This window comes from Melozone crissalis, unplaced genomic scaffold (genome assembly GCF_028551555.1).
Source record: "Melozone crissalis strain CALT ecotype California unplaced genomic scaffold, PUWL_Pcris_2 ptg000013l_1, whole genome shotgun sequence".
In the NCBI taxonomy this organism is placed as follows: domain Eukaryota; kingdom Metazoa; phylum Chordata; class Aves; order Passeriformes; family Passerellidae; genus Melozone; species Melozone crissalis.
Genome location: NW_026535791.1, coordinates 59,841,933 through 59,866,227, shown reverse-complemented (window position 1 = coordinate 59,866,227; position 24,295 = coordinate 59,841,933). Strand labels below are relative to the sequence as shown.

At 39.8% G+C, this 24,295-nt stretch overlaps 1 protein-coding gene across 2 annotated transcripts in view; it reads right to left on the bottom strand.

Annotated features, from left to right (window-relative positions):
- Nucleotides 1-24,295, bottom strand: part of PPEF1 (protein phosphatase with EF-hand domain 1) — a 39,257-nt gene that overhangs the window by 11,589 nt on the left and 3,373 nt on the right. Inside the window, exons 1-7 of one of the 2 annotated variants that reach the window (XM_054272096.1) lie at nucleotides 22,927-23,093; nucleotides 17,472-17,660; nucleotides 14,275-14,402; nucleotides 13,410-13,461; nucleotides 7,529-7,701; nucleotides 5,665-5,779; nucleotides 3,858-3,904 (exon numbers count right to left, since the gene is read on the bottom strand). In XM_054272096.1, the coding sequence (XP_054128071.1) occupies nucleotides 3,858-3,904; nucleotides 5,665-5,779; nucleotides 7,529-7,701; nucleotides 13,410-13,461; nucleotides 14,275-14,402; nucleotides 17,472-17,535 (579 nt within the window). In that variant the 5' untranslated portion in view covers nucleotides 17,536-17,660; nucleotides 22,927-23,093. Of the gene's footprint in view, nucleotides 1-3,857; nucleotides 3,905-5,664; nucleotides 5,780-7,528; nucleotides 7,702-13,409; nucleotides 13,462-14,274; nucleotides 14,403-17,471; nucleotides 17,661-22,926; nucleotides 23,094-24,295 lie in introns of those variants that run through there. The other variant, XM_054272097.1, reaches the window with a different exon arrangement.

Below are 24,295 nucleotides of genomic sequence, written 5' to 3'. Positions count from 1 at the left end.
AAATAGTATTTAAATTAGATCCCATTGCTAGAGATACTGAAAAAAATCCTGCATAACACAGAGATCTAAAAAGCAGCATTTCTTTATTTCCACTGTTTAGAATAAAAACCTTCATATCAGGCAACCTGAGCCATTAGAGAAGAGAGGACCTCTCTGGCTGTTCTTACAATGCCATCTCTATTCCTTTCTTCTACCTATTAAATTAAATTGAAAGGGAATGAAAGAAACATCAGTCTTGTAGTAAAATATACATTTTTGTTATTGTAACTCTTGCCAGGAAATTACACAAACAGAAGGGAGTCATTCAGTTTGAATGGAAGATAAGAAATACATGAAAAATTATCTTCTCATGTAGGTTTGAATGGATTTCATACATTTACATTGTTTGCAGTGTATGCTTCCAAAACTCCTGAGAAGGACAATTGTCCAGAGGATATAAAATTTTAAGACAGAACTTAAGACTTGAAAAGTTTGATTTCAGTTGCTTTAATCCTGAAAGCATTGCTTGAATTTTACTCATGAGAGCCAAGATACACTTGAAAGCTCACAAACCTGAGAGGTTGTATATACAGGTATTTCTTACCTTATTTTTTTCCTGAAGATACAGAGAAATGATTTATTATAAATGGTGACTTAGTAAAGACAAGTATTTTAAACTGATGGTTTGTTTTATTAGATTAATTACCAACACATCAATGGGTGCCATCAGCTTACAGAAAATATAGCACCACCTATATGTAGTATCATAATTTCCAGTCATGAGTATCAGAAATAGTATTTCAGCTATGACTAGCCAGAAAAGGGAAACCTCTGTTTTCTCAATTGATACGCACAAGAAATACCAATAGAACATCTATAAAATTACTTTATAACTGTGGAAGCTACTCATAAAAGTTCTGGTAGCACTGCAAGACATCCCATTTCTTGAATATATCTACAGTATCAGTGTTTCTTGTGTTCCTATGACATTACTGGTATTCTGCCTTAGTGGATTTATTGCAGGATGTGTAATGTGGCCAGGGACTCAATGTAATGTGTAATTTCAATCCTTATGAGAACATCTTTTTTTATCCCAATGAGTGTTCTGTGCTTTCATGATAGGTTGCAGTAGTGAACCCTGGTCTCTCCATCCTGGCTGCTGTAAATTCAGGTTCCTTGGATTTTGCTATAGCCTGTCCTGAGCCTTTTCCAAGTTAACTTAGAAGGGGCCTGTGCTTGCTCTGTGCTCACAGGCCTGGCAATGTATGAGGCTCTTCTAATGTGGTGGTTGAAGTGATTTAAAAAGGAGAGGATGGATTTCAGGAGTGGAACAGACAGCAGAAACTCAGCAGCAGTTTCTGGAAAGAAAGATAAATAATAAATAAATAAAAGCTTTGCCTTAAAACCAATAGGCATGTGAATCCACCAGCAGATTGTGAGTACACCCACAACCACTCTAACTGCAGTCCTCATGGAAAGATACATCTACTGGAGCACTCTCCAGACTCTATCACCCTTATTTTGGAAAAGATTACACACAATTTGAGTTTTAAACAGGTTTGGTTTGGACTTCCAACTTCAATGTGACATTTTAATTTTGTTCCACACTCATGCACTTTCCTTTTCTGTGGTTTCAACCAACAATGAGAGCAAAACTAAATTAAAGGCTGTTGCAGCCTCTGACATGTTAGAGAGGCAAACAAGGCCCTCTAATGATTAGCAACTTGCTGCTGGGCATCATTACTGTTTCTCCTGGGTTAGTGATTAATTAACTTCCGTTTGTTGTTGGCATTTTCTACCCCTTCAGGTCATTTCTATCTATAGCATCCCTTTAACAATCTAACTTAGCAATATGTAATTTAAAATTCAAGTTTCAAGGAATACCAGGAAACACTGTAATTTAATGAAGATTAATGAAGGGTCTGAATGAACCTTACAAACTGTTATTGAGAGAAAAAAGAGTGTCTTAGCTTCAGCCATACCAGGTGTAAGGATTATACACCATCTGCAGCATTGTATCAATATGCTGCAGATTGCCAGCTCTGTGTTTGCTGGGGGTGGTCTGTGGAAGTGACAAGCCTGGTCTGCATGCAGGGCTCCAGAATCCATTGCAGCTCTGCACAGCCCTGTGCAGACCAAGATCACTCCCATGGCATTGTTTAGGATTGCACCCTCTTGTTTAAGGTAGTTTGTACCAACTTGGAGGATGAAATCCCTTCCAAGTGAAATAGAGTTTAGGAAAGAGAAAAATGGATCCCAGAAGCCAACTGGGTTCACTGGTCATCTGAGTAAGCTGCTCAGAGGAGACAGAAAACAGTGTGATTTAATTTGCTTCTAAATAATCAGGTCTATCTTATGCTCTCTATATTTTCCACAACTTTGAAATGACAAAACATTTCCCCATTTTATTTGGTTTGATGGAAGGGACTTCCCTAGGAATTTAACAGAGAACAACTGGTGTTATCTCTAGTCTGAAATCAGTGGGAGTTTTGGCTCTGAATTTACTGAAGTCAGGATGAGAGCTGCTTTTTTTTTTCTCTTTATAGCATCCATTAGAGGGGGGAAAGAATCAACATCTGTTTACTCCAAAAAAAATAAAATGCAGGCTGAATGCAGTTGTAAATATAATTCTATCTGAGCATTTATCTCCAAAATAGTTATATTTCCCATTCCAGGTTCTGAGTATGAAACCTATATGTATCATACTTGTTCCAGTTTTAAAAAGAAAGTTTAACAACCAAAAGACTGCAAGCCAAGGACCAGCTAAAGATGGTTGATTAGTAAGAAAAGCAGGACTCTGTAGAAAGGTCTGATTATATTTTAACTATATACTTCAACAGACTTCAGGTGTGCACTTGGGCAAAACAGCCACATTTACGTTGAACAAGCCTCAGATGAAGTGTAACAAAGCTGGAATCAGGGGGAGAATGACATCATTGAAACACCTGGTTTAGCTCACTGCAGTCTCCATTCAGTGCAGATGAACGTGTAAGGATCTGCCACAAACCCTTCCCCCTGCCCCGGAAAGCTCAAATCAAAGAGAGTACCTGCTCAGTCAAAGGTGCTGATTCATCCTGAAGATAAATGGGGAACTAAATACACAACATTTCCTGCATCTTCAGTTAAACATACAATCTGGAAAAGCTAGCCTGGAGCTTAATTTGTTTTACACATCAGTAAAACAGAGCTAAGCATTTTTAGCATGATAAAAAAGGATATGTAAAGGGTGCACAAAGCACTTCTATTTTGTGCAGACCATGTGATTGCTTCCAAGGCTTAAAAAGCTTTTAAACACCACTCTTTCAAAACATCCCCCTCCCAAAAAAACCCCAACAACAATAAAAAAACCAACCGACCCAAAAAACCAAACCAAAACAAAAAAATACCCAACCAAACAACAAAAACCCCCAAACCGACCCAAAAGCAAACCAAAACCCCTGCAGGTATCAGTGGAAAGCCTAAATGAAAACTTCTGCATTTTTTCTTGAATGTTAATATTATCCATATATTATCCACCACTACTCCTGGTGTAGTGTTACATCAGGACCTCAGCTCCTGATTTTAGCAGACTTCAGTCAATATGGAATTTAAAACAGTGGAAGAACTTTGGAGACTTTGCAAGGAGTCCTCTTATGTTTTGGCTCATGCTGCAGTTCAGCATTTAGGAAAACAATAATGTCAATCTCCTTCACAGTGAGCAGGAGGATATGGAGAAGGGAAAGCTCTGACAAAGATACCAAATTGTTCCAGGATTTGTGTATGTGGTGTATGGACACCACATGAGCAGTTCTAATGGTGATAAATCTGTCACATATAAATATCTGTTCTTAATAACAAATCATAAAGTGAAAATGCTACATCTCAGAGTGCCTACTTACCTTATAGAATATCAGCAAAAGATCATCCAGGTTTCCATGCAAATCTCCTACAGGAAATAAAAAATTTCTTTTTAAAATTTTTTCACAGAGGAGGAAGAAACTGGAATTATAAAACTGGAATTAGTTGGATCTAATACCTTTTTATACTGCACAACAGAACATGTTTCAGGGAAGGGTTTTGATTACTACCAGCAGGATGTGATGGAGAGTGTCAAGAACTGTCCATGCCTGTGTGCCTCAATGCTAAGGCCACAGGAATGACAGACTGGGCCCTTTTAGAGAGATTTGTTTGGAACAGGCAGGAGGATTTCACCCCAACAAAAAGCATCACTGCAGCACAGACCCCCTGTGCATCTGACTGCATTTCATGCTCACAGAACCAACCTTCTCATGTCTGTGACTCACCACCACAGAGCTGCAGAACAGTTTCAAAACCTATCTTGTGATATGCTTTTACCACCAATAATTAGGAAAAGAGAAGTGACATTTTTATGTGTATACATTTTCTGTGCTTTTGATTAATTATGAGCCTGCTGAATTTGTTCTAAGGCATCTTTCAAGCTATGATAGATATTTATCACATATGTGGATGCAAACATTTCAGGTATATATTTAATCTGCATTATTAATTTGAAATTATAAGGAATGGAGAGTGATACCTTAAGGAAATCAACATTTTGGACCGATTATGTTTAAAAAATGGGTTATCTGTCTTCTGTAGAGGCTCTTTCTGGTGACAAAAGCTTTTAGTTCCAGTCCAGGAGAGAGTTCCTTTTTGGTGCTGCTTACATAGTGCAAATGCAATACAAACATGAAGAGGAATGTTTATTCAGTGAGAACATGTATTGTGAACAAGCATGAGTCTGTGTTTCCTTGGTTTGGAAAGGGGTCTTGATGGCTTGGTTAATAAATTGTTTATACAAAACCTTATTTAAGCAAACCCTTTCCTGACAATCAAAGTAGGTCCATAACCACATCTTAAAAAATATTATTTATTTTGCATGTCCCCCAGTACTTCCCTTATACCACTTCACTATTACACACAGCACACAGTGATAGATGTCAAGAGTTATGTCACCATTATTGTTCTGTTTTGCAGCTACTGCATTCTGTATCAAGTCAGGATACTGCATCCCATTATCCATAATCTACAAAAGTGTAACAAAATAGATGGGCAAAGAGCTCTTAGTTCCTTAGTACTGTGTGACACATCATTCTGTGAGACTAAATTGTTGGCTGTATAAAGACTTATCCATCCTCTTGGGTCTCCGTAGAAATAAGGGGTTATTATCATTTCAATTTATTCTAGATAGTCATGCTGTTACTGAAAGGTCTTTTTTGCCACCCATATTAAGCCTTCATTAAAATCATTACTGAGTAAATTATGATTAAAATCATTAAAATCATTACTGAGTAAGGTTTTTTTCTCAGTGAGAGGAGAAAGGTGAGACTTACAGCCAGTGATCAAAATACTTGGTGGCATTTTAGAGGTGGAAGTGCAGGAGTATTTAAGCTGCACTGCAGTGTTAGCTGAATTAATACTGACTCATTCAGAAATGTTAAACAAGAACAGGAAAGAGGAGGTGAGGGAATTTCCTAAAATATACTTTATGACTCAGGAACTTTTTTTATTTGTTTGTTTGCTCCAATTTATGCATTGGGGGGGGGAAAGAAATAAAAAGAAATATTTTTTTAGGGCATTGAGAACTTTGTTCTAATGGTAAAATTTGGAAATGTCAGCATCATTCTCTAACCACTTAGAATATCAACCCATAGCCCAAAGCAGTTTTCTTCTCTGGCACCTTACCACAGACAGTAATCTCCTTGGAGTAGGAAGTTGAAAGATGGGTGATATTTGGCATCTCCTTGAGAACCCTCCTAGTTTCACTTAGCAGCTGCAGCACATAGCGGGCATGAAGCAGCTGTGAGAAGAAAAAGCAGGTAGAAAAGGAAGACTTATTTGAATTAGCAATAGGCCTGTCTGCTTTATTAATATCAGACATGGACTGCCAAGGTTATTTATGTGCAGACATCCAGACATGAGTGCAGGCTGTCTGGCCCAGTGCTGGGAATTAGGAGTGTTCATAGCTTTGCATTTGCTTCCCGGCGAGTGAATATGGAGATCTTACTGAACTTGTTTTACAGATTTTCCCACTTTATTTATACTGTACTGTTTCTATTCTTCCTGTCCTTCAGAAGAGATAAGACTTAGAGAGCACTCAAAATCACTGCATAAGGCCATCTGTTTAAAGTAACTGGGAAAAAAAAATTATGACATTCTAGGTGTGAGTAAAAAAACAAACAAAAAAATCTCACAACCTCCAAAACACAAGCCAACAAAAAACAACAAAAAAAAAACAAAACAAAAAAAAAAAAACAAAAAACAAAAAAACCCCACACCCAAAGGCCATAAATGATATTTCAGCAAATTGCAAAAACAATGACAAGAAAACTCCACTAAGGGACTAAAGACTGCCCTGGCACGAGTTATCTTCCTGTTCACAGTGAAGAAGTTATAAAAGTGCAACATTGAAGCTTCTGGTCTTCTCTCCTGATGTTTTTTGTGAATATTTTGTTGGTTGGTGATTTTTAAAACTTTTAATTTCAACAGAGATCTGAGGAATTTTAGAGGAGATAGATGAGCTACAGAATGACTGTTCAAGATTCATGTCTTTAAGCAATCAAAAAGGTCAATTACACATGCCCATTTCCTTAATAAAATGCCAGCCACAGTAAGAGAAAGGAGAGTGGACAGTAAGGTGAAGTCTGGGTTGGCTCATTTATCATATGCTTTATATGTGATATTTTACAATCAGCCTCCACAGAAAATTACTAGAGAAAAATATTCTTATTGAGTAAATTAAAAAGCACGATAGACCCTTGCCCCTTTTATACAGCATACTGTTAAGCACAAATAATTACAAGTTCAAAGAAAGCTGTCCTGTTAAATGCCTCCCTGCTCCACCTTCATCTTGTGGGCAACAAAAGGGCTTGCTCAGGAATATAGAGAATGAGGAACAGCCTCCTCAGTGCCTTGGAAGCTGCAGCCTGAGCTCCAGAGATTTGTGCTATCACTCTGTTCTGCTAGATTAGCAATGCTTTATAGTCACTCCACTGTTATGGTGGAGTCTTGCACCCCTCAATGAGGTGATTAACCCTTACCCCTCCTCTAAAAGAATGAGGTGGGGGACAAAGGAAGCAATGCTCTCTCCCAAAGGACAGAAGAACAAACAATGAACACTTTTAACCCGTAAAAAGATGATAATTAGTTTCTATTTTAGCTTAGGACACCTTCCCCAGTCCTGCACTCTCACTGAGAACCTCTGCCTTGCAGCTGCTATGGGTTCCCATTTCATTTCACTAGTCCCTGCCTCCTCCCCAGGGCCAGGCCTGGTGATCATGCAGCAAAGTAGTGAATCAAATGTGGGAACTCGTCTGAGAACTGTCTGCTTTTGATTTTATTGTGTTAGCTTAGAGGCAGATCAATTTCCCAAGGCAGCTTACCACGCACATTTATGATCACATTGGGCTAGCAGGAAAAAGTAATGAGATGTAAAAGAAGGGTGAAATATCTCTTTGGGCACCAGTTTAGCTTTACATTGGATTGTGGAACTACAACCTGACAGATGTAAAATAAGATAAAAAAAGAAAACAAGCTAGTTGCAAATTACCTGTTCATTCCTGAAAGCATGAAGGAGAGCATTGGCATCTTCAACAGTAAGGGGGAATGAGAGTCGTGGTCCATAATAGGAGTCTGGAACAGCAATCTTCTTTTCAAATTCTTTTAAAGATAAGTCTTCATCCACCACCTGAGGAGCACTAGGGCTGGTGAAAATTTGAGAAACTGGAACAAGATAGAAGGAAAACAAAAATGTAGAAACTCCACCAGCCCCCCATAGAGCTGTAACAGCATGGCCAGAACTGGTTGAACATAACAGCTTTAACTGCTGCAGTATTACAGTGGCTGACTCCTGCCTCCTTACAGTGGAAAAGCTCCAGGTCTCCCCAGATTGTCTCACAATACTAAAACCAACCAACCAATCAACCACAACAAGGGAAAAAAAGACCAAACCAAAGTTAAGAACAGGCAAAAACTCTTTTCCAACTGCTAGTGTCTGTGGTCAGGGTGCAAAACATTTTGCACTGAAGTTGTGGAGCAGTCTGCTCACAAGTAATGAGAACCATCACCTGGTACAAACTTCCTTCTCCTTTCCCCAAGGCAAGGAGATGCAAAAGTCATGGCTGAAGATTTAATAACCATCATCTGTTTAAAGTTCGATATTACACTTTTAATACAGGTTATGAAGATTCCCTTCTATTGCTTTTATTTTCTACTTAAAATTTTTAGGCTAAATACCAGCAGGTCACAGTGATTATTTTAAAAGTCACCAACAAAATTATATTTATTCACAGCAGATTGCAAATCACTCCTTTCTGCTACAGCTAGGAAACAATGCCAGCTTTTGGTTGGTTGCCATAAAACTATTGGATGAAACAAAGTAAACAAAAACAGAGTGGTGAAAGTAGAGCACAGTTTCTAATTTTCCTGGAACATGAAGGAAGCAGGAACACTGCTAATTGCTTCAACCCAATATTTTTCTTGACATAACCTTGAAATGTAACTGACTGATCAGCAGATTTCAGAGTTTTTTTCTTGCAGATTGTCTTGGCCCTATATTACTCCAAAAGAGAGAACCAGTCCCTAAATGAAAGCGTTCTAGCAGATGTTGTTGCAGAGTTGCTCTTGTGAGCAACTGATTGTTGTAAGCACTTTTTGCTGGGCTACAGTTAAGTAAGTTTTCTGTAACCTTGATTTCCTGCAACTGCAAATAAAAATGTATTATTTACAGCTGTGTAGCTGCATTATTTATTGCTGATTTACAGCTGACCCATAGCTGTGACTCAAAACTCACAGTAGCCAAAACCAGCATGTGGCCTCATAAATTATGAGATTCATATAGGCCAACTTGTCTTGCAACTGGATAAAATCAATATTAAAAAATAAATAGATAAAAGTGTAATCTGGATTTTAAAAAGTCCCCTTTTACTATCAGCACTTCAGCTGTGAGCTGATTAGCACTTTCAGTGCTAGCGCAATGTTATACTCAGCCAGTCAAATGGATTAAGGCATCAAGTAACAGCAAGGTGCTCAGGGTTCACCATTTTCACCAAGTGCAGTCTTGGTGAAAGACTTTGATTTGCAGTCTTCCACCATAGTTACAGCTTTGTCTGGCTGGACACCAGAATGTCACCATGGTCTGAAATTGCTGATTTTTCTCATAGTGATCAGCCAAGCACATTTGCACCAATTCTTGCTCCAGCTCTAGCAGCAGGCCTCTGGATAGTATCTCCCTCTGCACCCCACTTCCCAAGAAGTGGGGACTACAGAACCAACTCCTCAGACCACCCAAATGCCTCATTTCTTGCCTGTTCTAACCAGCTGTTCTCATCTGACTGGACTCCTTCAGAGCCAGTGATCTTCTCAGCATTTCAAGCCAGGCAGACACCTGCCCATGCCTGCTCCTACTCTTGCCTTCCTTTCCAGCACACAGTAGGCCATCCATCCATCCATCCATCCATCCATCCATCCATCCATCACTTTACCTCTGAACATGAACTTGCCTTCCTCACAGACTCACTTCTATGGCACATGCTCAGGCTGAGAAAGCAAATCCTTCCCTGTTGGGCATATCTCTGCAAAGTGTACCCCATTTTCCATTTCTGCACGAGTTGTCAAAAGCCAGCCTGGTCACCACCCTTAGAGTGTGCTTATGGCTCCTCAGGCTGTCTTTCAGCTGGATTTTAAGGTTTCTTCCTGCAGAGCATGACCATCCCATCTCTGAGCAGTCAGTAATGGACAGCCTAATGCAGCCTGAGGAATCACCACACTGTCCAGCAGGTACCCCAGCTCACCACATGGCCCATGTAGGACTAATTCTGAAGGGTTCAGCCCCTCACATTTTACTGTTCTAGTCAAAGCTGTCAGGGCTCTTTCAGTTCATACTGAAAGACAGGGATGAAAAGTCTTGGCATGCCTTGTTCAGGCACACATGTCAAGACAGAATGAAACATCTTCTACCAGCATCTGCATCTCTCCACTGACTAGAGGGAGCACAGGCAATGACCTACTCTGTACTCTGACCCCAGAGTTTAGCCCAGGCTCAGAGAGTTGAGCCTTCACTATTAACAAAACACAAACAAGTACAGCCATATTCCATGTTAAACACAAATGCTCAGAGCTAAGTGGAGTCAATTTGGCCACAGAAACCCAAATACCTGATTCTCCTGACCAGATCACCTTGCCATGGGAGTTTTTCAAGGCAAGTCAAAGCTGCCACTGCCAAGGATGTACTCATTATCAGAGTAACCAGGAATCAGCTACTTCTGCAGCTCTGTAATCACTTCTCTGTTCTGCCACCATCTGTGTGCCTTCAGCCTGACCAGTGGGACACCTGAGAGTACCTCTGACTCCTGAGAAGTGCTCTTACATAAGCCAGATACTGATCCACAGCCCTCAGGTCAAAGCCAAATGGACACTGAGCCTACAAAGAGGAAGGAGGTTTCTAAAATGCTTCAAACATTTCTTCCTTCACACTATTCCTGGTGCTACAAACTGCAAGCAGCTATAACTTATTCCCCACTGCAAGAATCACTCTTTGTAAAACATCTTGGAAGGGTGTTAAAGCTGCAAGGGAGGCATCATGGGGAGTGAAGCTGCAGAAAACAACACTTTTTTTTCTGTTTCCCTTTGAAGGAAGGCTCCTGGGGGTGCCCTGGTGACCTTGAGAGGAGCAGGTTTAGATTCCCAGTCCCATCATTTTTCTCAGGACACATCTGCAGTCTTCTCACCCTCAATGTGCCCATAAAAGAGTGAGTAAATAGGTCATCTTTTGCTGGAAAGGCAGTTTCCAGCCTTCTCTGACCAGAGAGCTTTCCATTGAAAGCAGAGAAGGTAGGAAGATTTTTTCCAAGAAATTAGGGATAAAAGTGTAAGTTAGAAAAAGGTTTTATTCTTATTTTCCACAAACCCTTGCAAAATAGCCTTTAATAAGAAGCAGAACAAGACACTCAACTATATAATATCCCAATCACAAACTACACTAGCATCTTAAGGAGAATGAGAGGATGAAAAAAGCTTTAGGGTATAACAGATAAACAATCACATCAAAAGCACTACTGTGTTAATGAGATGGCAGCTGCTTTCTGTCTTTGAAAAACATAATCTGAAAAAAACAGATTAAAAAGAGGAAAGTAACAAGATTAATGGTGGAGGCTGAGTAGTTTGTAATATAAGGAAAACCACAGATCACAAAATTTTCAGGGAACTTTCTTATCATATACTGAGAAGAACAGGCAACCTATTCTTTGGTAGGAATATTATCTACTGTCTTCTTGGAGACAGCATTTGAACCATATGCTATCACTCTAATTTAAGTGAGCACACACTGATGAAAAAGACAAAAAGCCAGAGAATTGCAGGTTTTAGAATGTGCCTGAGAATAACAAAGTCAATTTGAAGCTTCTCTGGTTGTTATGTTTACATTCACTCTGGTTCACATCTTAAGATGGTGATTCAGCAGAAGTGGAAGCAGTTTTTTAAGGATCCCTCTATTCAGCACTGATTTTGCTTACATCAGTGAGGCTGGCATGAGTGCTGCAAAGGTCACTTCCAGGGGCAAGCACTCAAGAGCATAAAGCAAAGAATGCATACAGCCAGCAGTTGGAAAAAATAACCACAACCCACACAATACACATTTTATATGCAATTTAAAAAAAAAAAAAATCTAAGCTCCTTTGCACAGGCAGCCTTGGTCATCTCTTTATTAAACATACACCATAATTTTCCTCTTTTGTTTAGGGTTCTGGTATCTGTAACACACAGTGTTAGAAAGGGGGAACAAACCAAGACAAAAATAAAGCCTTTGGAGCAGTTATCAAGCCTTAACAATGTCAGTCCTAAAAGATGGAAGTTTTAAGCCAGCAAGACAAAGGGATGCTTTACTATAAACCACATACACTTTATCATGTGTTTCAGCCTTAAGAGATCTGCAATTCCCAATATCTACCAGACCAAGAAACAGGTCACCTGTGCAGTGATGATGAGGAGCAGCCCACAGGCCCTTCCATCTCCCTCCCTGTGCACAGGTGAGGCTCAGATCTCCACCTGTACACGAACAGCCCATGCATGCAGCAGTGTGCTATGTCCTGAGCCCTAGCAAGTCATCTGAGACACCTCACCTTTATTCCTTCTGTCAGTAGACACAGTTAATAAAGGTGGATAAGTCATATCTACAACAAGCAGCTGTAAAATTCCATTTTATTTTATGATAAAAATAGAGATTAACAATATTTTGCCGAATCTCAGACCTAGCACTACTGTTCTCTTTCCCATTCAGGTAGAAAAGCTGAACAGAGGTGCACCATCAGCATGAAGAAGTAGATGAAGTGAGCAGTATCTGTTTTTCTTCAAGTTTGCCAATTCCTTCCCAGGAAGTTAAATGACTAAAGCAGATATTTTTTTCACAGAATATGGCAGTAATGGGAAAAAAATCAAAGAGAGGACTGTTGAATCATCTGCCTTGCCTTTGGAGCAAGGCTCAAATGTAATTTATTTTTCTGCAGAGCACAGAGAGCATTAGGCACTCTAAAGTATTTAAGAGAGAAAAATTGCAATTTCTACTGGTTGTCATTAGAACACTGAACCACTTAAGGTTTTGATGGTGGTTTTTTCCTGCTATCAAAGTATCTTGTGCAAATTTTAATTGGAATAACCCGTGGCTAGAAAGAGAAAGGGCATTCTCTTGTAATGCAGTAAGAAGGGGACAGCCTCATTTTTAACTCCACTGGGATTAGATCTATTCTGAATTTGTTCAGGGAAGTCATGTTTGTTTCCTGGACTTAGGAATCACTTTCAGTCTGTCCTTCTGTTGAGCTTGACCTCAAAAGTAAGTTATGTCCAAAGATCCCAAAATACTTCAAAAATTAAAGGTTATTCCTTGAATAACTGAAGCTTAATTGAGATGGTTTCTAAATATTTTTCTCCAGCAGTTTAAATTTATTTCCTTTTTTATCATTCACATACTGATACATGTTGCAGTGAAATCTAGAAGAAATTAAATTAAAATGGGGTCCAGAACTGCCAGAGGTGGTGGGGGAGAAAGAGCAACCTCTTTGATTATACCTGCTTTAAACAAATTGAACACAATCTTTCTGAATAATCACATCCCATAGTTTAAGAAAACATGAACAGAAAGCTATGAAAATTGCATTCTGTAAGAAGGGCAGTAACACATAAGAAAGTACTCTGCACACCTCTGAATATTCTCATAAGGACCACAGACACCTGTTCTGACTTTCTGACTGCTCTGACTCACTAAGTAGATACTGAGCAGTGTCAATACTTAGAGGATCAAATTCATGTTACAGTATTTAGGATATCAAACCTCAACCCCAGCACATGCCATAGGCTGTAAACATCACATTGAAAATTAACTTTCCTCACATCAAGTTTTTCAAACGCAATCTCCACATTACTTTTATTTTTATTTTTACCTGCTTCAGGATGAGTACAATGATCCAGCATGAATGTAAAAAAATTGGATAGCTGAGTATGAAAAAGAAAAGAACAAACACAATGATCAGTTTAGGTGATCCAACAAGCATTAATATCTTTCTTACTCTATTACTTGCAATTTCCCATCTAGGAGGATATAAATCACTACTGTATATTCCCATAGTATCAGCCTGCAACAATGACACAATTTGTCCTACTACAAAAACAGGTCCCTTTCCTTTTTTACTATGAATTCACCACTAACATTTCATAAATACATAAAATGTTTCAGGGCTGTTTCAGTGCTGCTGCTGTTTCTAGGTGTTATTCATCTTGCCCACCACCCAGACTATTTGCTAGATTTCCTTCACAGTCAATAGAAACAACTGCTACAATGCAGTGAACTGACTTTAGACACAGATGCTAGGAGGCACACAAAGGCCATAAGTTCCAAATTTCCTATATTGACCCTAAAGGAAGCCTGGGCTGACAATGATACTGACACTGGGCTGAAACTGATATTGATATTTCTGCTGCACATATATTGCCACACAGACAGTTAAGATCATCTATAGAGATCTGTAAGTGACCTGCAATCCCTGGCTAACAGAGCTGCTATACAGGAAATTGTACCCTAGATATGCTGTATGGGCAGAATGGTGTCCTGATGCCCATGTAGTTACATTCTTCTGTATGTCTGTGTATGAATACACACAACTTAATTCATGTGTTAGGTAGGAAAACAGTTTTATTAATCAAGACCCAGCTTGGTTAAAGAAATCCCCACACACCCATTTTGTTAGTGCAGCCACAGTGCTGGGGACAACACAACTGCTTGGATAGGAAGAAGGGAAGATCACAAACCTGCAGTTGGTCCTGCTCATCAGCATACTCGATTGACTGAAAGATACTGAGGGAGTAGCGGCGCCTCATCTCCAGGCGGGCCATGGTGAAGCGGTACCACTTCTGGATGAGGACTGCAGCTCTGATGACTGTCAAAACAGAAATACTGCACTACACATGGATGCAGGGGAATCCACAAGGAAAATATGCACACTGCCTTTGCAGAATTTTGCAAACAGATGAGAAATTCTGTCCATTGTGCATAGTCAACAATAAGATGAAACCAGTAAAAGTGAGACTGAAAAAATATATGATGCCTTTACTGTTTCTGTCTTCCAACACAGATCCCAGCTGACTGGCTCACACCTAAGTAACCTTTCCCATTTAGTTGTCTTGAAGACAGTAACCAGATCATGTTCAGCTGATGGGCAATCTAGGGGTTTTGGAAAGGTGAAAGAAGAACAGTTTGCCCTACCAACAATGTATTTCTACATCAAGCTGCAGTAAAAATCTTTGATTTTGCAAGCTGTGACATGAACAATGATGTAATGACAGTATTTGCAACAGCCTCTTCTACCAGAAAGTTTTTGCCTGCAGAGCTGCATCAGCAAGGCAGCAAAATTCAAATCCTAGGATAAAAAGTTAACAAATGGTTTTGAAGGGTAGAATATGTTGCTTAAATAGATAAGCCAAAAGGCAATGAGGTACAGCTTTAGCTAGATTGGTTAACAAAACACTCACCCCAAAGTCAATGGAACATGCCAGAAGACCATTTTTGACTATGTGCTGAATATGCATTCCACTCAGCACTTTAAGAAGTTGTGTCTACCATGGTCTCAGTCTAGAAAACTGCTGGAAACTTCACTGAAGGACAATCATCTAGACTGCAGCCTGGAAGAAAGAGCCTGCTGCCTTCAGGCCTCATTCATGCCACAAAGAGATCACATTCCTTTAACTGCTCAGATAAAAATTTATTAAGCAGAGAAACATCTGGTGGCAGAAGGAGGTCCTGGAGTGGGCACTATCTTGCACTGCAAAACAGTAAAGAAAAGCTCTGTACTACAGGGACAACAGTTTACACCAGTCAATTATTGCAACTGATCACAAATACCAGGATGTTCTATACTAGGATGAGTGGAATCTGAGTGAGAATTTTTTTTCTTACTGTTAATTATGCAGGTAAGGACAAATATTGATGGGAAAGTGATTCTATTAATAGAGTATAACATAAAGGAAACATTTTTATAAAAATGCTTACAGAGGCTATAACAACATATTGTTTGCTTATTTTACCATTAATGAGTATACAGTATCATTAAAATGGTAAAATTTTCTAGTCTAGACAAGAGCAAAATCCAGAAAGACTCCCATCCTGTAGATATTGCATACATCCTAGAAAAATCCTTCTGCCTGAAGGAAATGTGATCCTTATATGACTAAGAGCATCCTTCAGAACCTACATAAACTCTGAAATCTCTCTTTTCTGTCCTTTCTGGAAGTCCCCACCACTACAGACCTGAAAGCCTGACACATTACAGCAAGGCTGTCACCGACATTTCTGTTTAGAAGAGTACCTAAGGGGCAAAGCACAATCACCAGCACAGAAACAGATTTCCAGCATCAGAGCCATTAAACTTCCCATCAAAGCCCCCTGGGTTGCTTAATGGTCCAGAGCACTTAACATGGCACAGTTCCATTGCTATCACATAAGACAGATACATATCAATCACTGTGCCTAGTGTTGCAAATCTAACAGAATGTTTCCTGTCTTTTTTTTTTTTTTTAATTGTACTTATTACAGCACTGTTACTCTCAGGATTGAATCAGAACATGATTTTCACACTAGGCTAAGCTGCATCTCTAAACTAAATTGTTATCGGTTGCAGAAGGTCTGTACACCAACAAATATCTGTTAAATTCATGTTATTAATGCATTAGAGAAATGTACAGCCTCAGGCTGCAGATAGAATGATGGTTCAGCATCACTTGACTACTGTTGAAGAGCAGAAAGGAAACCATCCAGCAGCTGCAGAGGACAAAACACAATCCAGGAAGCATACAAAATCCTAAACCCCACATCAATGTGTGTTGATGGTTGTTAACCAAGAAAGAGTACAGCTCCTCATGCCCACTCCAAGCTTTTACAGAAATATTCCCAAGTAGCACATCCCTAAGGTCTTGCAAGGCACATGTAGGCACAGCATGTAAACCAAGGGGAAGAGCTGCCTCACAGTTACAGGTAGGTCTGGGATTCTGGATGATTCCATTCTACTTTCACTACTGTGATACAGCACTGATGCTGCTTTGTAGTGGCACACACAGAGCTGAGGGCTGCTCTCAAACCAGTCAGCTGGGATCCCTGTAGCCATGACTAAGTGCTCCTGCTTCTTAGGCACCAGCTTCCTGTGTCTTGTGTCCTGGCTTGATAACCAAGAGCCTTCCTTTTCAACCACAGCTGTTCAGCATAATCATGTCCTAAACTATGCACAGTACCATGTAACGTGGCTCTCTGCTGACCAATAAATTGTGCTTTAATGAAAAATCTTGAAAGAGAACACAGAAGGTCTGAAAAAAGGTCTGAGTTAATCCTGGAACACACCTGCCTGTGCAAAAACTGCTGAGTTCATACCAAGGTGAGGTATGATTAAAAGGAGGGTGATGATCCATTAGTTTAATTAAACATTTAACCAGGTCCTGTGGAGACTTTCATCTGACAGCCTCACTAATTGTCAGGGAGAATGTCAGGCCAGACACTTGGTAGGCCAGAAAACTGATTTTGAAGTCATTGTAATAGCCCTGCTTTATTACACTTGTTTCATAATTGGGGTCACACAACAGCAGGGAAATTGGGGCAGTTTGCCCAGGAATCCTGTGGTGTGAAAAGTCATAAAAGGTCCCACTCAATCCCCACCCTCTAAGCTTTGCCAGTGACAGAGCAAGCACAGGCACCTCTGAAATTCAGCTTCTGTCCCAGATGCTGTGAATCTTTTACAACCCAATCTGTCAATGCTAGAGGTGGCCTAAAGCTGCTTCCTGACCTCAGCCAGCATCTAAAATCTATGTACAGTTTTAAAAAGAAAATAATTAGAAAATAATTTTCCCTATTTTTACAACAGGACTGGGCAGGGGTTGTGGAGGAGAGGAACATTATCTTGCAATCCTCTACTGGTGTTAGAGAGAGAACAACCACCTGCCCTGAAGACAAAGGCAACACTCACCATTCTCTGACTTTCTGTCAGCTACAGAACTGCTGCACCCCATGGTTCCAATGATGCTGCCCATCCGTTTAATCGCTGCTGATGCGAAGCGTGTTTCTCTCAGCTGTTAGCATCATACACATTTCCTGTGCTGTTCCTTCAGGGATGAGGGCTGTACTCCTTTGGGCTCCTGAGCTCTTCCCAGTATTCCTAACAGGGATGAGATTGGGAAGGAAGAATAGGGAGGGAAAAAAAATGGTGCTTGACAAGACAGAATTTGAAGTACCTTTAGCCCGTAACAAATTATTGTACAGCACATCCTACCTAAACTGGACCACACCAGGGCTTTTTTTCCCCACATCTGATTACTGTCATTCTTGTAGTCAAGAGAAATTAACTTAGTAATTAATACAGTTTGCTCCTTACATGTTAGCTTAATATTAATGTGCAGCAGTGGTTTCTTATATGAAGAATAGCTATTTAAAGCCTTACTACCAGGGACAAGGGACTATGGAGACACATTACTCTTAATTCTTAGGATTTGAAAATTGGAACTGCAGAATTTTAAAGATTTTAAATTACAATGATAGTACTGCTACAAAAACCCAATCTTCCCAACACTCCATTGATTTGAAAAGTTGCCTTACCACTCCATTTATCATTTAATTGCTCAGTGTTACCACTACCAAATTGAACAGGACAGACAGTACCATAGCAAATCACTTCATTATTAGATTTCATTTAAATAAAACATCCCATTTTCTGTTGCATTTCTACTGAAAACAATCCAAGGAAAATATTTTGTTTCATTAAAGAGATGAACAAAATATATTTTGAAGTGAAGCCTTTTGGGTTTTTCTCCTGGCACTTGCTCAGTTCTGCACTAAATAGTATCCCTTGCTAATGCAATACACTCTCTAATCAACAAATTCAAATGAATACAATTCCTCTGAGATACAAAATGGATCAATTTCTAAGCAACAAGATATTCACTGATGCTCTTAGATACTGCACTTTGTTTTAGATAAAGATTTCTTATTTGATCACACTGACCCCTCTCTCTCCATCTCCAGGGATACATCTGACATAAAATTATTTTATCTGTTCTTTTGTTTCATTTATATTCCTTTTCTTTTAACTTGATTTTTAAAACAAAGAAGAAATTCATCAGCATAAAATGAATGCTTAGCTACTATTTTCCTTTGGCTTTACTAGCAGAAATCAAAAAAAAAGAAGGATACAAAAGAAAAAAAAAAGCATAAATGCATAACTAGGTGATTTTCAATTTCAATAATTAGAAAACACTTACATTTGTGAGTCTGTATGTGCAGATTTCAACATTTATTATTATATATGATATCCTGCCCTCTCATGCTAATATAACACAACTCTTTGTAGTTCTGGGGCTTTTATTCAGGGTCCCATAAAACAAGGGTATGTACACTTGAGCTGGGTCTGACTCCTTATGAGTCAGTAACTAATTCAGGAAATAAGGATTTTAAGGTTTTTCCCCACACAATGGACTGCTTTACTTCCCTCTGAAGGAGCTATCATGAAATAAAAAAAAAATTCTTACATTAATTTTGAGCCCATCAATGGCTTTGGCAGCATCAAATACAGCATTTTTATTGCTAATAGCTCAAATTTGTCTTCTCTCTGAAAAATTCTTGCTCTCCTGGTTACCATCTCCTCACTTACCCTCTTAGGAGAATCTCAAGCCTTCATTACTCCATCTCAAACAACCAGCCATGATTTGAATTGTGATCTGAAGACTGGCAGTAAGGGCAAAATAGACCTTACAATCTAAGTTCTTAGACTCTTGATTAAAGGGCAGGTCAGCAAGAGGCAATGGGAGCCCTAAACAGAACCATCAAACCTCTCAGGACTCCCTCCAACCCACAGGAAGCAACGGGCTGACCCAAGAAATGGGGGGCTGAATTGTGATCATAACCTGCTTTCAATTACTTCAGCTTTCTTCCCAGTCATCACCACTCTCCTCCACATACATCTAAACTCATGCACTTCTAGAACATCCTTGAAGAAAGAAATTAAAAGATAGAGGCATAGGGACAGAAATTTTATTGTGACAGCAGCAAATGAAGACTCAAACATACACACAGAGCTTGGAGGAAAACTTGCCCAGATATAACCTGTCATTAAAACTCCTAAAAAAGGCCAAATCTGACCATCAAAGGGCTAGTCCAGGGGAATAATCACCACCTTCAGTCCCAAATATCTGCATTCTGAAATGGGCAGGGTGAACATTCAACTGTCTTTCTGTGACAACTTCTCAAGTGGCTATGGAGCTATGGAGCCATCCTCACTGCCAACCTGCATGCCCAGACTCCAGGCCAGGAGAGTCATTTCTGTGAGCTACTGACTACACACAGTGTAGCAGTGTCTGGTGAAGAATCATTTGTCATTACAAAATTCCTCCCAAATGTTGGCTGATAAAATGGAAAGCTCGGCTTTTTACCAAGGTATTGCAAGAGACACAAGGTAGCTGGAGGAGAATTTAAAATATAACACTGTGTTAATATTCTGGATATTATACCACTGATTTACCTTTAAGAGAGAATCTGTCATGTTGACTAAAAAGCAGACGTTCAATTTCTACAAGTCAGTAATCTGCCCCACTTTTGGACAAAATTCAAAAAAATTGCTAGAGTTCTGTCAGTTTAGCAAAAAAGTCAGTTTTGTGATAGACAGGCACTAAAAGCACAACCCATCCACTGAAGCAAAATAAAATGTCTTTGCAATCATGCCTATGGACATGCACAAAGCTAAGCCAGAGTGGCACATGCTGCTCTTTCCTGGACAGGAGTCACTGAAGGCTACACACAGCAAGTGCTCCAAAATCTGGGGTTGAGAACTGAGCTGTTGAGAGCCTGATTTACAGAGAAAATGGCTCAGCATCATTTGGTCTGGATGTAATAGGTGCTGCCCCAACTCAATCATGCCTCCAGTTTGTCAGTCACATAAAGACCAGGCTGCCTCAGCCTCAAGGAAAATGGAAATCCTGTAAAGATTTATAGCTGACTTTCAATGAAATCAGATGGCAGGGTCTTTGGGCAGAGAGCCATCCTTTAAAGCACACCTTAGCTTTTAAAATTATTTGAGCTGTGCTCCTGGCAGAATGTGTAAACTAGGTTAAACCTGAGGATATGGGAGCCATATGAATATGAGCCACTAGGATTTAAGTTCTTACTCTACTGTCTTTTCATTTGTTTCTTACCTTTGATAAACAAAAATGAAAGGCTCCTCCTTTTATTTTTGTTGGGATGGGGCTTCCATAATTATGCTACTTCCCCTAGAAGTTGTTTCAACAGTTCTCTCCAGCAATTTGCCTCCTTTCACTACTCACCCCTTTTCTCAATCACGTTTTTGAAGAGGTAGCTATGATCTCCTCCCAAAACATGTCTTAGGAGGTACATGTACATGGAGAGGTGATAAGATAGAGACAGTTTTCTGCATAAAGATCAGATGGATGGATGGATGCTTCTAATGACAGAGGCTTTCCATTGATGCTATTTTGTATAAGTTTTTATTTTACTGTGACTCACAGATTTCCTTTAGAACTGTTTTCCTTTGGAAACTAGGACTGCGGAGAATGAAGAAATGACATAATATGCTTTTGTGATGGATTTGCTTCTGTTCATTGCTGAGGGAATGAAGCTGCAAAGACTAAAATACCCTAGAGAAGAGAATCCAGACATTAAATCACAATACTCAGGTCAGAACCTACAGAAGAACAGGTCTCCAAAACTGTCTTGTTGGAATTGTCAAGGATGAGAATCTGGAGATGAGTTGCAAATCTCATTAGCTAAAAGATCCACCCTGCAGAAAATAGGATGAAGCAGTCACAGTCAACTAGCAGAGTGAAATGGAACCTGGCTATGGCATTGGAGCTGTAATTTTGAGACCAACATCTAATTTGATCTGCCAAGGGGCTGATATGACAACATCAAACAAACAAATCAATATGTGATAAGTCTCCATCATTTTGTATGCATGGAACAATCTAACGTTTCTGATAAGTGATTTTCAGTGATTATAAAGAGGTGAAAGACAGAACTGAGAAAGGCTTTTTGTTAACAGATAATTTCCTCTGCCTGCTCAGAGAAGCAAGGTTAAGCTCAATACAGAGCTGATGGAATGATTGCTGTAAGTGGCCGTGTTGACAGACCTCAGTGTTGGGGCCAGGAATCAATAGGGAATGGGATGCATGTGGTGGCTTGAGCATTGGCCAAATGTTAGTAAGATACCAGAAAGCCAGCAAAGCCTGGAGGAGAACAGGATGAAGAATAGGATGAAGTTTTAAGGTGGACTCATATTCCTGAGCCAAAAAATGCACTGCAAAAAGAAATAAAAGCAAGAGTAGCAGCAAAGCTGTGAACATGTAGATAATTCAAGCAATCCCTGAGCTCAGGAACTGCATGCAAACCCAAAGACAATCTGTAAAAAAAATGGTGGGAGAATCCAGTTCATGTTACTTATAATCAATAAAGGGTACGTTTACTTTTGGTTTTTGTTTTGGTTTTTTTGGGGGACAGAAAATAAACAAAGCAAGCAGCCTCATTTTTTCTTGTACAGCAAGACTTTAGACAGATTTTGTTTTAAAAAGAGGAGGAATGGCAAATACAAGTGGACAAAGGGGTACACATTCTTCTTCACCTTGAAGAATAAGCAAACCCATCATATCACTTTCCAGAAACGTTAAACACCTCTAGGGGGAAACTCCTTTAGGCAACAAGGGGAAAACTGAAAATTCTGAAGCAAATTTGGTTCTAGTAAACTGAACCCAACTGGAGCATAAAAGTTAACACCCTTTAAGCAAAAAGCTGGATCACATACTGTTCTGCAGTTAATGAGTTGGATCACATACTGTCCTGCACTTAATGAGCAGGGTCTTAATGACATCCTGAAAAAGCAAATCTTCAAAATAAACATGTGTTGAAATTTGAGCCAGTTCAAAAATTAAATTCATGCTTCAGCATGGTTTTCATAAAATTTAAATTAAGCATCAGAACAAGGTTCAAAATAGAATAAAAATTATTTTTCCTAAAACAAAAATTACGTGAAATACAGTAGTCTCAAAGGTATTTGATTTCATCTGTACTCAGAAGTTCTGGATAACTGATTTAGTCCAGGTCAAACTATAGCTTGAAGCACAGTGATTTTTCTTATGGTAAAATAATAAATAATGCCACATAAACCTTTCATTTTGTCAAACTGCTCTTTAAAAGTGAGCTAAATATATATCTATATATACACCCCACCCAAAGATATTACCTTTTTTTCTTTCTGCTTCAGCAAGAATATACCAAGATATTTTGCACAAGAGTACCTTTAGAAGATTCTTTTTTTTAAAAAAAAGCAACCCCTGAGGAGTGCAGATCTGCAGAACAGGTTCTCCAATTCTCTCTGGGACTCTGGAGCCCAGGAGCTGCAATGCACTTGCTCTCCACCTACTTACACAGCTTTCCGAGAGGAAATTTCTTGAATGCTGCTCTTCAGAAACAGTCAGGGGAAAATGCTGTTTTCATTGTCCAACCTGATGTGAAAGCTCATGGCTGCAGCCCTCCAGCTGTGCTGTTTCCGTGTTGAAAAGCTGTTTTGTCACCATGCCTCCTGAATCTCAGGCAGAGAAAGGGAAGGGCTGAAGTTATCTGCCTCGCATCTGAAGTCACATGATCTCTTTCGGCCTTTCTGCTGTGTTGAGGCAATGATTTGCATTTTAGCAGATCTAGCACACTGGAAAAAAACATAAGGCTATCCAGGTTATTTGGCTATCTGATGTGACTGGCACAGTTATGAAAGCCCTTAAGGAAAGCAATACTGAATTTACCACAAGGCATTGCATCTGCACACAAGTGATATATAAATATGTGTTCTCCAAATCACTCAGTCATACCCAGATAATGCACAAGTATGAAGCACTCAGATCTTGTGTTGGGAACTGTGTCTCTTGTTGTTCAAAGAATATGTGAATACCACAGGGACCCACTGCGCCAATGCCTTCAGTTCATTTCTTCATGCATGCACATGTTCTCACCATAAACGTGTGACTGCAATTCTGTGGACTCAGTTCATGTTTTGGCTCATCTTCTCCTTGTGTGACGGCTGGGAATGGATTGGAGAAGCCGAGAACACCGCAGCCTTGCTCTGCTCAGAAAACCACGATTTGAAATCCAACCCTGACCCCTGGCAGCACGTCCCACATCTCTGACCCAGATCCCAGCCACGCTGACCCCTGACTCCCAGTAACTGCACAGGGTCCCTAGGAAAGGGCAAAGCCATCATGGTGATTTGTTACTGCCCACTGCTCACACAACAGCCCCTGAGGAATCTGCTCCACTGGCAGTGCATGGATAGCAGGGGGACACTGATTTCAAACACATATCCTGCCAAACTACTCAAAACTAGGAGATGTCTGCAGAAGCATGATAGTGTAGTATCACCACTAGTCTTGGGCTCAGTCCTCATCAGCATTTACGTTCATCAGGACACCATTGCCCCACTCCAAAAGCCAGGGAGGGGATGTTTGCTGCTGTGCAGTGATGGAACAGAGCACAGCAGCCATTTCTGTGGGGTCAGAGTGGGGCCTCTGGGTCTGAGGAGGACCACAGGTTATAAAGCATGCTGTGGTGGGAGAAAGCTCCATGTGCACGGGCACAAGATGAAGACCACTGTGCCCTTGCTCTGAAGGGCAAGTGGAGCTCCACCAGGACTGGATAGAAACAAAAGATTTCTGAGAATAGAGGCAAAGTAATATCTTCATCCTTTTGCCCCTCCCTGAATGTCTAATAATACCATAACATGCTATTTTCAGAAATTTTTTGCCA